At 37.2% G+C, this 12,860-nt stretch overlaps 1 protein-coding gene across 1 annotated transcript in view; it reads right to left on the bottom strand.

The window, feature by feature from the left end:
• The window catches only part of C7 (complement C7), a 47,620-nt gene extending 35,050 nt beyond the window's left edge, over nt 1-12,570 (bottom strand). The window contains exons 1-6 of the mRNA XM_011000751.3: nt 12,336-12,570; nt 10,387-10,442; nt 8,443-8,518; nt 5,473-5,614; nt 3,190-3,337; nt 2,014-2,152 (exon numbers count right to left, since the gene is read on the bottom strand). Of these exons, the coding sequence (XP_010999053.3) occupies nt 2,014-2,152; nt 3,190-3,337; nt 5,473-5,614; nt 8,443-8,518; nt 10,387-10,442; nt 12,336-12,341 (567 nt within the window). The 5' untranslated portion in view covers nt 12,342-12,570. The remainder of the gene's footprint in view (nt 1-2,013; nt 2,153-3,189; nt 3,338-5,472; nt 5,615-8,442; nt 8,519-10,386; nt 10,443-12,335) is intronic.
• Between the last annotated feature and the right edge of the window lie 290 nt (nt 12,571-12,860).

Raw genomic sequence — 12,860 nt, 5'->3', positions numbered from 1 at the left:
TTCAATCCCCAGGACCTCCATTAATTAATTAAAAACAAAAAACAATTAAAATAATGCAGATGCCACAGTAGATATTCAAAACTTGGTAGATATGATTATTTTTCAGATCAGTTTCACTTTCCATTTTCATGATTCAATGGCTCTTAAATGTAACTTACTCTATTGTAAGTTGAAGGATGGTGAATTTGCTCTTTATAATCAGAACTGCTTTCTGGAAATCATTAATTTTGGTAAGCAAGAGGTCCTTCAATCTGAACAACCTAATAGTTTTGGTTTACAAATTCAAAGGTAGTAAGTCAGAAGGGCTGAATTGGAAATTTTTACGTTCTGGAAAAAAGGGAGGAAAGGAATGAGAGACGAGATCTTGGAAGAGAAGAGGAGGAAAGAGGTTAACACAGGATGAGACCAGAAACTTCATTTTGTTGAGGTTGCAGAAGGACAGATTTTAAGCTGGAGGATGTCAACTCTTTTCATCAAATGTGTTAGCACTACTGCAACAATCTCTCCTCCGTATTCCCTCCAAATCTTCAGGAATGTCTCCTAAAGCCAGTAATGTTTTGTGTGAGTAGATCCTGTGCTGAAATCAAGGAACAGGATGAGTTTAGGTATCTATCACAGAAACAGCCTGCGAGAAGCCGAAGCCTGCAGAGGAGACCTTGAGACCATAAACAAGATATAAAAGTCTGGCAATACGGATGCTGGCAAAGATGTGGACCACAGGCCACTCTTCCACACTGCTGGTGGGGTATAGATTGATGATCTACCCCTCGTGGAAACTTCACCTAGTAAAGTGTACCCTACACATAACCTACAAAGCAGCAATTCGAGTTCCAGGTGTGTGCCTTAGAGAAACTCTAGCTGATTAGCATGGAACTCATGCACAAGAAAGTTCGAGGCATTTTCATAAGAAAAAATTGGGAACATCACAAAAAATGCCATCTACATTGGCGTGAATAAATTTCAAAGTGCTAATCTTGAGTGAAGGAACAAGTCACTGATTTATTTATTTAAGTATATGATTTAAGTATATGATTTATTTATGTAAGTGGCAAAGAACAGGTAAAACTAAATCACAGATTTTTCTTAGGGACAGAGAGGTATGGGATAAACATACACAGAAAAACAAGGAAATGACTAATACAAAATATAAGACAGTGGTTGCACAGGCAGCACAGGTGGAGAGGATGCGATCAGAGCGGGGTAGCTGGGAGCCTTTAAGTCACCGGTAATATTCTGTTTCTTAAGGTAGGTGATAGGCATACATGATTCCTGTTTGTTTCATTAGATTCCTCCAAACTGCAACTATAGGTTATTCACACTCTTTTGTACCTATGAACTATTTCATAATTTAAAAATAAAACCATTTTTAAGTGAAGTGACACTAGGGCAGTGATTTGGAGCTTATCACTAGTCATGACCAGGGCCTTGGGTTTCAAGTCCCATACAGGGACAGACACCATCAGGTTCTGGTCCCACATGGAGCATGGAGTTGAAAGTGAGACAAAAGGACATTTCAGCTTGAATGACACAAATTAAAAGCATCATTGCCCTGAACCTCAGAGTTAAAGAATATGTGTACTTAACAAACTAGTGAATATAACAATAAAAGAAGTAGACTCACAGATATAGAGAACAAACTAGTGGTTACCAGTGGGGAGAGTTGTGTGATGGGGGAGCAATACAGAGGAGTGGAGCGATACTACTGGGTGTCAGATAGGCTCAAGGATATATTATATAACATGGGGCATACAGCCAATATTCTGTAATACCTATAAATGGAAAGTAACCTTTAAAAATTGTATAAAAATAAAAATTTTAATAAATAAATACTTTTAGAAAAGAATATGTATTCTTTTAAAACCCATGACCCATATAACATATTTCTAAGAATTGACCATGTATGAGGCCATAAGTAAATTCTCAACAAATACTAAAAAATCAGTATCATATAAATAATGATCTCTAATAACAATTCACAGATTAGAAATAAATTAAATGATTATAATTAAGTACCTGGAATGAATAGGAGAGGATATTTCCACTCAGTCTGTAGAAATGTCTCCCATCCCCACTAAATACCTTTCTGCACTGACCACCAAAACTTTTAGTGTTGAGGACTCTGCTCCTAAACTGGCCCGTGAGTGCATTATAACTGTTTAAAAAAAAAAAAAAGAAAGAAAGAAGAAAAGGCTGTTAAAAACCAGAAATAGCCTTGCTAAAACAGGCATCATTAGAGAACTCTAGATATTCTTGAAATATATTAAGGTTAAGCACCACTCTCTGTGAGATCTTGAATAAAAACAGCCTCCTAAAGCACATCATATGTTGCCCGACCCCCCTGCTTGGTATAACAGCTAAAACTAGTAGCTGGGAAAACCCAACATCCTTTCAGCCTGAGAACATATTTGGGAAACACGCAGCCTTTTTGTATCTATGGCAACAGCTGGTTTTGAATTGAATCTATACATAAAACCAATACAATTAAGATTACTCAAGGAGAGAGGGCTCTCTACCATGAATTTCAACTAATTGGCCTCTTAGCATACTCTTTAGAGTAATTTCACCACTTTTCTGTTAATGAATTGTATAATAGTATAGAAAGATCACATCCAACTATCACTCTAAAATAGGTTATTTTAAAATCTTGAAAATTTTTACCTTGGGTCTGACCCTTAAAAGTTTTTCAGAATTCTTTTTGAAAAGGCAAACACAGGATTGTCCCGACTTCACTCAGAAATGGAAGGTCCCAGCTCATTTAGGCCATTACTTTTCAGCCTAAGTATCCAACACACCACGTTCTCTCTTCTCCTGCTCTCATTCTCTGGTCTCCTCATTTTCTTGAGTAGTCTCACATCATTAACCCACTTCTCCCATCTCCATCTCCATCTCCCATAGAGTGACTGACTATCCAGATTTTCCCAGCTCTGATTGGTTTCCCTGAATGCAGGAGTTTCAGTGCTAAAATCAAGACAGTCCAGGGACAATTGGCCCCTCCACATTTTACCACATATATTTACAGGCCCATAGATATAAATAAAATAATTGTTTCAGGATGTGGCAAAGAGCTCTGAGCCAAAGCTTTGGCTATTAGGTGATTTGTCCTTAGACTTATCAGACCACAAAATAAAACAAAACGAAATGAAAAACTACAGCCCATCGATGTGTACAGGAAGCTGCCCAGCACCTTACCCATTTCCAGTAAGTTCTATGTTGGGAGGAGGTTGATAGAGGTCACAGGAAGGTCTGTTTTCTGAGTCCTCGCATCTGTCTTCATCAGCACTGTCTTCTTCACAGTCAGAATCCCCATTGCAGACCAAAGATTTGCTAATGCACTGACCTGAACCCAAGAAAAGCCACCACACAAAAATAAAAGGGTAAAGAAAGGAAATGCTACCTGGGATCAAAAGGTTTTGCCCCGACCCCCAACACTGCACTGATATTCTACTGTGAATTTGAGATACAACCTCAGTGTCCAGGGAAAGATCTGTTGATTATTTTGGTCCTCATTTTGCAACATGCAGAATTGATTCTGACTTTGGCTGGACACAAAATTGAAAAGACAACCTAAATTCAACTTCCAGGCTCTCACCCATAATCATCAAGCGTCTGAATTCTGAATTCTTTGTCTGCATTCTCCAAAATCATATAATGCCAACCACTGGGAAGACAGATTGACCCCCTCCTGCCCTTCAACTTTCCATTTGTTTTCTGTAATCACTGACCAAGATGCCTTTCTTGGTAATTTAGACACGTGCACGTTGAGAGCGTGGGAACTAGATCAAAAGGTTAAAATTCAACATTTCTTTAGCACCTAGTCTGTGCAGGACACTCTTTTGGGTGTTGGGATGTGAATATAAATTAAAAGTGTGCTCCTCAGGCTTTGCATACACTTTACAATCTAATAGGACAGACTAAGAAGATAGGTAATTACAATTCAGCAACATAACTGTGATACTTACAAGCCCAGGGTACCAGCAGCACTAGAAGAAGCACTAGAGGAAGCACTAGGTACCAGATGACCTAGCCCCTGCCTACCTCCCCAGCATCGTCTCCAGCCATTCCCTTACCAGCCTCCTATGCCTGGTCATGCTGGATAACTTACATAAATCAAAGGCCAGGCTTTTTGTCATCTCCACCGACCTTGCACCTACAGTTCTCTCAGCCTAGAAAGGTTTTCTCTACCTATTACCTATTTGCCCCTCAAGAATCAAATTATATATTATCTCCTTTCTGAAACCATCCTTGCCCCTCAGGCTGCGATGTATGTCCCTCCTCTATGTCATTCTAGTATGGACTGCACAGAGTTACCCTGATAGCATCCCATTATGCTGGGACTTGACCCAATGCAGCAACTATTTGTTGAGAGTCTACTATGTACCAGACACTAGATGCAAAAATAAAAGAAATATAATTGACATCTTTAAGGAGTTCACAATCTACCAAGAGAAATCCAGGGAAACAAATTCAGATTACAAATACAATGCACACAGAGAACACGGAAAGTGACTTGTTAAATAGCTCTATCAGTTGGGGGCTTAGAGAAGTCCTCCCGGAGGAGGCATCATCTGATTTCGGTTCTGAAAGTAAAATAGGAATTTGACAGGTATTGTTGAGAAGCACATTTAACACAAGAATTATTTATGTACTGTTCTGCCCATAAAACTTTGAGAGTTTTGAGCAAAGAGCCTATGTGTGTCATTCTACATTCACAACTCTCATCACTATACCTGGAACATAATAAGAACTGTTATTAAATTAATTTAACTGTTGTTGAATTAATTTGTCTGCACAAATGCAACATAGACCATAGGTCAAATAACTCTCAATCCAAAAATTACGTTTCAGTCACCACGCATAGGGATGATCTATATTGCTCATTGATTAGCTAATTAAAATTGCTTTTCTTGTAAACATAAAAATAATTTGGGCAGTAATATTCTTTTTGCCCAATCTCAGTGTACATTCCAGGCTCACTCTCCATTTTCACCAAAAATGCAATGTCAAGAACCATTTGGGTCTGTCAATAGCCATATTTCTTTTCAAAGAGGCAAAGTTTATCCCCCACTTTTATTACCAGATGCCACTGATGCATTTGAAAGAATAATAGTTGAGTGTGCAATTAAATGCCAATAAAAATCCTATTGGGGGAAGGGTATAGCTCAGTAGTAGAGCACATGCTTAGCATGCATAAGGTCCTGGGTTCAATCTCCAGTACCTCCATTAGAATAGATAGATGGATAGATAGATAGATAGATAGATAGATAGATAGATAGATAGATAGATAGATAAACAAATCTAATTACCTCTGCAAAAAAAAAAAGCAAAACAAAAAAAATTTTTAAATCCTACTGATTTGGGGAGAAATTAATTTATAGGTGAATTCAGTATAATTCAACAAATATATACTGTGCAAGTTAAACAAATAGTATTTGAATTTACACTGTGCATGCCAAGCCTATGGAAAACAAATACCTGAAGAACACCTGAAACGCTCTCCACATCCTTCTTCTATTGGACATCCTCTTGTAGGTTCACATGATTGTGTTTCAAAAGCACTTCCTACACAAGGTTGGCCGCCATACTGCCCATAAACAGCAATTGACCGTCTGCGAGTCTAAACACAAAACAGATAGTACTTTTCAATATCTCCAATTTCCTTTACCTGAGAAATAAAATCTGAGAGAAAGTAACACAATTGGAGAAATAATGTTCATGAAACGGTTCTGGTATCCTACAGAAGTAAAACCTCCCAAATCAGTGAACATAGAGACCCCCTTGTCTTTGAGTCTGGTGACACTTAGATTATTATTTATAGAGCATTGCCAACTATATATTTACTCTCAGGGTTGAGTGAAAAAAAAAATAGTGAATCTTTAAGAGAATATGCTGGATAGATCTATAAGCAAATAGATCACAGTACAGAATGATTACTGTTTTTGCCAAAGCAAGGTACCAAGAGCTAATTAGAAAAGGTGAAGTGAATTTTTTTTTTGGAGGGAGAGTCAGGGTATCGGGAAGGGGAGCTGAGATGATGTGGCATTAAGGAAATCTTTAAAAAAGTGGTGGTAATTGATTTGAGCTGAACCTTAAGCTTTCTTCAGGAAGAGAAGGCAAGGCAAAAAGGAAAAGAATTTAGAGAGAGATATGTACTAACATGGAAGCCTAATTTACAAAACAGAAGCCTAAGTAGTCCACAGATGAAGCTATAACTACAATGAAACTTTACTCGACAATCAAAATCATTGACCTCTGAAATGGGAAGTATGTCAAAGGCATATCCTTGGGCAATGGAGAGGCGTGTGTATGAAAAAAACTGAGGAAATCTCTAAGCCAAATGAAAAAATTAATTCATCCTAAAATTATTTTACACAATATAAAGACATGTATCTAATGTTTAAAGCAAAAGAAAGATCTACAAAATCCTTTTCCTCCTCAAACTCAAGCAAAGGTGCATGTTTTAAGCCTCTTCCTATACTCACATCTTACCCGTTAATAAAGCTGGACAAAACCTGAGATTCCAGAGATTGTAAAACTTGAGCAAAGACCAACAGGGAAGACTAAATATACAAATCAATGTTGAATGTATTCGTTCAGCCTAACTGGGACAAGGGTCACAGATATGTAATCTAAACCCAGAGGAGGTTTACATCGGCCTGGACCTGGCGCTGGCACTTTTCACTGCATCTAAGCAGAAGGGTCATGGAGGGATATGAGTGGGGATGGAACTCAGTACAGTTTCTTAGTAAGTTTTGGTTTCTGCATTTAATTAATGAAGACACCTCTTGCATATGGCTCAGTAATGTGTGCTTTTCTGAAGTTCCAAAGCACAGACTGTGGTGCTGCATTAGTAACATTTTCCCTCTCCATAGGTTCCAGGATGACCTTGATGACTGTCTACTCTCAATAGTCTCACTCTCGCCTGTCAAGTTCTGATCTTATGACCCCCTTTTCATTTTCACTTGTCTCTTTCTGGATGAAAATTTTGTTTTTATAATCTAGGCATGATGACCCTCACTCAAAAAAAATTACTCATGTGAAAAATATCTTCTATCTACTTCTATTTAGTGTTCTTATTTAACTTGTTTTTAAATTATAAAAATGTTTTCTGAGTTTGATGTTTGTTTGACCTTTGTCTTGTTTTTCATGTACCTGTTTGCCTGTAATCAGAGTTGTCACTGATTATATTTGCCAGAAGCCAAATTCTACACTTGTGTAACTTGTTCTGTAGATACCCCTCAGGTAGGTACTAAATAGATATTCAATGAAATGATGATAATGATGATGCTTCAAAATAGCAGTTATCTCCTGTAATATGGTTCTGTTATTTTAAAAATTAAAATGATTTTAAATATACAGTTTTATCTAAACTGAACCACCTTTAAAATACTTTACAAATATCAAGTCATGTTGTACACCTGAAACCAATGTAATGTTATATGTCAACTGTATCTCAATAAAAAAAATTTAATCAATCAAACATTTAGAACCTTTGAAACAAACATTATATTTTTGGAATTTATCCTAAGATAATTATCAGAAAAAAAAGATAGATATCTATGTACAAAATGTTCATTACAGTTTTATTCATAATAACAAAAAATGTAAATAACCCAAATCTCAAACAATAGGAAAGAGAATAAATAAGATTGGTATATTCATATAATGGAAAATAATACAGTTGTTAAAATTCATGCTGATAGTATAATGTTAGGTTAAAATAGTAGAATACAAAACTATAATCAAATAATCCTATTTTTAAAAATCATAAGTACACAGAGAGAAAATAAACTGAAAGAATATATATTAAAGTGCTGATACATTGGTTTCTTCTAAATGGTGGAATCATTAAGTAGTGTTTTCTTTATTTATACTCTTCTATGTTATCTCCAATGAATAATTTATAATGAGGAAAAAAAGACATTTTTAGAAGCACTCTATAATCTCCAAGTCAAGTCTGGTATTTTATTTATAATACTTTTGCATTAAACTTTAAAGCATTGAAAAAGGTTTGACTTTCCATGGTCATTCACTATCTGCTGGGTAAAACAGAGCAACTATTTCACTACTTGTTAGTGTTTGTTTCAAACGAAAAGAAAAGTTGAATCCAGTAACTATGAAACAGATTTTGAATTATCTACTAACTTCACTTCGTGCTATTCTTATTTCTCTAATAGTTAAAGAGTGAGTTGCTTTTAACTTTTCTCCTATGCATATTTCTAGGTTCAAATGTAAGATTTAGAAAAATCCTGCAAGAAAAATGAGAATGCATAAATTATTTTATTATAATATTAATTATTAAGTGTTATACTTTTTCCCTTCAAAATTACTAATTACATTTTCAAGAAACATAAAAAATAACATTCAAAAGTTAATGCCATGTTGTCCATACCTAAGCTATTTCTGCACATGGATAATAAATACAAAGTTTTCATACAGTCCTACCTGAGTCTTGATACAACCATTGCATTCTGACCAAGGGGCATAGGAATTCCACTGGCAATTGACTGGAGAGGAGGCGCTGTCAGAGTGTCAAATTACCCATCATAAAACCGATAGAAAGGTAAGAAAGAAGACAAAGAATAGTCAAAAAGAGTCAAAAAATTGCTTCATCTTTTTTTTCCTAAGAGGCACTCAAAATATCCCAAAAATATATAAAAATATATGTGGGAAGGGCTCACTTTTTCGGAGATTTGTTAAATATCTAGAATGTACCACACACTATTTAGACAGTAGAGTTGTAGACACAAAAGAGACAGGTCGTTGACCACTGATGGAAGGGAGGATGAAGACACAGATGTGTGAACAAATAATCATAACACAGTGTACAATCACTAGCCATTATACAATATACCTAATTGGATATATTTCCTAACAGAAATGTGTATAGTATGATATATTATGGAAGTACAGATAAGAGAGTGTTCAGAGTTTGGAGGATAAGTGAAAACATAGAGGAGGAGGGCATTCTGGCTTTTGAAGGGATTCTGGATGATGAATTGAAGAGTTACACAGAAATTTAACTGAGAGACAAGAAGCTTTAAGAAGACTGCATGAGAAGTAGGCAAGTCAAATCTGGCAAAGGTTAAATGGACAGAAATTTACTTGTACCTGATCCCCCTGTTGATGTAGGCCACTTCTCAAGCACATACATAAGTAGGGGCAAGTTGAGCTCAAACAAGTTCACTCAAATAAAATACATGTGGAAAATGGCGAGTTGACTCACACCGTGCTTAATTCTGGCTGTGTCGAAGAGGGCACATTGCTTAGTCCTAAGAGTTTAAGGAAGCCTTACCTAAAACCACATTTTACAAGGGGTAAAGGAAACAGGACTCCCAATTTCTGGATTTCAAGTACATTCCTAACCTGGGAGGCATCTCAAGGCAAACTGAATGCTGATTACGTTCAGCATTGTCAGTTAGCCCTGCAGATAAGGAGTCCCATTTGTGCCTCAGGTGCTTTGATGGGACCAATCTTGCTAATTTGTAGTCTTGATATGGCATCAATAATCCAAATGCTTTAGTGTCTTTGACCCTTAAACAATCTGAATTTAATGTTATTTGTCTATTTTGTGTCCCAGGGACAGGTGGAGGCTTAGGATGGGAAGCTAGCTTGGCCTCACCTTCTCTGGGCACCCCCAGCAGCCTGTGCAGTCCCCTCTCAGAGCCTTGATCATACTTATATTGAATCAGCTGTTTCAAGATCTGAATCAGTCCCGTGATTCTCAGTACCGTCTTGCTCCTCTGTGTCCCCCGTCACTAGCACAGCTCCTGATACATGTCCTGACAATTCGATAAGGTGAACCGACCTGGTCCTGTCTCATTAAACTGACAGTGAAAGCACAACAAGGCTGTGGGTAAATGATGCTGGTTTCTTCCAGGTCCCAAGAGCCGATAAAGCTATTTCCTTAAAAAAAAACTCTCAACTTTCAAAATCCTAAGACTGTTTTGCAAGAATTACATTTAAAGACCAAATTCTAGGATATATAAATCAGCTGTGATCTCTGAACTGCAGGTAAAACTGTGGTACTGGGACAAGCAGAAAACCTTGAGGTGTTTTTAGTCTTCAGGTTTCTTCCTTACAGGAATAAAATAAAGTAAAAAAGCCAGAGCGGGTGAAGGGTGGTCTAGTCCAAGAATTAGAGTGCATGCTTAGCATGCATGAGGCCCTGGGTTCAATGCCCAGTACCTCTATCAAAAAAAAAACTAAAAAGTAAAATAAAACTTCCTTTCGCTATCATTGCCTTTTCTAAAAACATGGAAAGAAAAAAGTTTTGAAGGGATAAACATGCTCAGGCTGTAATGTAAAAATCAGACCATTTTAAGAATTTCCTAAAATTAACAGAAATAATTTTTAATGATTTCCACACCCAATCCAAAAAATTCTCACCTTGAAAAAACTTGGAACTCTCCTATAAATCCCACCAAGAAGAATAAACTTATTGCCTAGGAGGGAAAAAAAAAAACAACAATAAATCGGTATCTTCATTTGCATTGCTTCAGTGAGTTAAAAGTGAATACATTTTGTGCAAGCCAAGATTTGTGAACTGAGACTATTAAGAGTAGAAGAATCACAGAGAAGCCTCTATGATTCTGCTTGTCTTTTACATTTCCATTTTAAATAAAAGTTTAATACAGTTCTCTCGAGCTGACTTCCCACTGTTCATTTCTGGAAAGACGAGTAGGGGAGAAGCGAAGTCATGGACAAACTATCAAATGCATTCAATTCATAACCCAGAACAAAAGTCCTTAAATCATATCACCCCACATTTTAGTAGGCCAATATTATTTCTCCTCTGACCTCCCCATGCCTCTCTTCTCTCAGTGTAACTATGGAATGTTTCCAACATTTTTGCAGACCCTTCTACTCACCTTCCTAGATTACCTATCTTCTTCTTAGATATCTCCCTTTCAGTTGTAAAATCCTAGCTGCCTACCTCTGTCTTTCATACGTCTACAAATCTTTCAGCCTATAATCTGATCAGCATAATCAAAAGGACAGAGAGGTACCAACAGCTGTGGGTATCCCAGAAATGAGTAAACAATGGTGGGAAAGGCTATGAATATTTTTCTGACTTTTCGACAAACGTGTGAAGCACATAGTGTAAACCAACACCTTTTAAAGTGTTTGTTTGTTTGTTTGTTTAATCCTAAACTACACAGGGTTTTTTTTTTCAGCAGTACGTCTTTACTTGTGCTACGTCAACTCATTTTTCCTGCCCTTGGGCAGGCCTATCTCATAGCTTTATTAGTCATTCCCAGGCATTAATAAGTAGTCACATTTTCAGAAAATAAAAATTCTGGAACCATCTAATCGTCTGATTTAAATTTATCATCTAGTTTTAAATTTCTCTCCCATGCCCAGTTCCTGCAGGAAGGAGTCCACTTCAAAATTCTTCTTCCTCGTTCTCCTGGTTTTCTTCCCCATCTCCACAAGAAGCCTCTCTATCTTCAACTTCAGCAGGAGTGAGGGGAGCAAGAGCTAAAAAGGATCTTGCTTGACGGATGTAGCTGGAAACTGGTGATGGTAAATCAGGGTGTGTAGGATGTTTGAATGCCAGTTCTTTGACCCTCACAGTGTTAGGGCTTTTGTTTTAAAGGCACAACCACCACCACAGTATAACTGGTAGAAGACAGTGGATACCATCAGATCAGCTCTGGGTGTGGCGAGGAGGCAGAGAGGACCCTCCCCTGAGACATCACGGTGCCTGACCTCACCCCAGCCCCATGTGAATCACGCCTTAGGTTGACAACCCCCTCTCTTCAGTCCTGTATTTTTTTTTAACATTTGGCCAATATGTGTTTTCGGTAAAACGTTAGTTTAATTCCATCTATCTGTATCTTCCACTCTCACAATCCTGATCTTCTCATCCAGATTCCAAATTCTAAAATTCCAACTCTCCAAATACACTTTTCTATAAACCTCTTAGATAAGTCAGATCATGGGGGATCACTGCATGATTCCAAATCAACAAACAAACATGAATACACTGGAATTCTTCCCTAAGAAATACCACAGAAATAACAACAGTTTGGAGTATTTCTTAGCAGCTTTCTTGGGATTTTCACAAACATTGTCTTCAGTCTCTGATTCCCAGACCTCTAAACTAATAAATTAACTGCAAGATGAAAAAAAAAAAAGGAAACTCACTTTGGCTGAACTGCTAAATAAATATATTTAATTAAGATTTTTAAAAAGTCACCCTCAAATCTTTCTCTTTCCTATCTTCCCATGTCTTTTTTTTTTTTTTTTTTTTTTTTTTTTTGAGCTATTTCAGTTAAGCCCTATTCCCTTTTAAGATAGCTTTGTTCACAGAAGTAACGAAATGACGATCTTACCTTCATGTTTAGGAAAACATTCGGGGGGAAGAGAGGAGGAAAATGTCCTCCTTCAGTGCCCAGTGAATTTTCAACAGGAGGAAGAGCCCAGCAGTCGGCTGCCTGTCTGCCTCTCTCTGCTAGGGATTAACTTGGCACTCATATATAGAGCAAGTGGTTCCGAGACCTACTCCTACCCCAACCCTATCCTCCGGGACAGAGAGCCTGCCCGTCCTCAGTCTGTGTCCTGAAGCCAGATGCATCCTATCAATTTACAGAGGTCTTAGCTAAAGCCAACTGGGACTGTTTGGAAGTGTAGTTCTGAGAAAACATCTGTAAATAAAGAAAGGCAGCCAGTGTTCTCAGTTCAATGTTTAAGTGATTTTCCACCAAAGGAGATTCTGCGTAAGGCAAGGGATAAGCCTTTTCCTGTTTCAGTCTGTTACACTAAGCAGATGTTTTTATGATTATCTAAAAGGGTGCTGTACAACAGATTTTGAGATTAAACACTTTGTGGAAGAAAAATTATAAATGCAGTTCTGTCCC

Source organism: Camelus dromedarius, chromosome 3, assembly GCF_036321535.1.
Source record: "Camelus dromedarius isolate mCamDro1 chromosome 3, mCamDro1.pat, whole genome shotgun sequence".
Lineage (NCBI taxonomy): Eukaryota > Metazoa > Chordata > Mammalia > Artiodactyla > Camelidae > Camelus > Camelus dromedarius.
The sequence above is the reverse complement of the archived record's forward strand: the minus strand, read 5'-3'. Positions and strand labels throughout refer to the sequence as shown.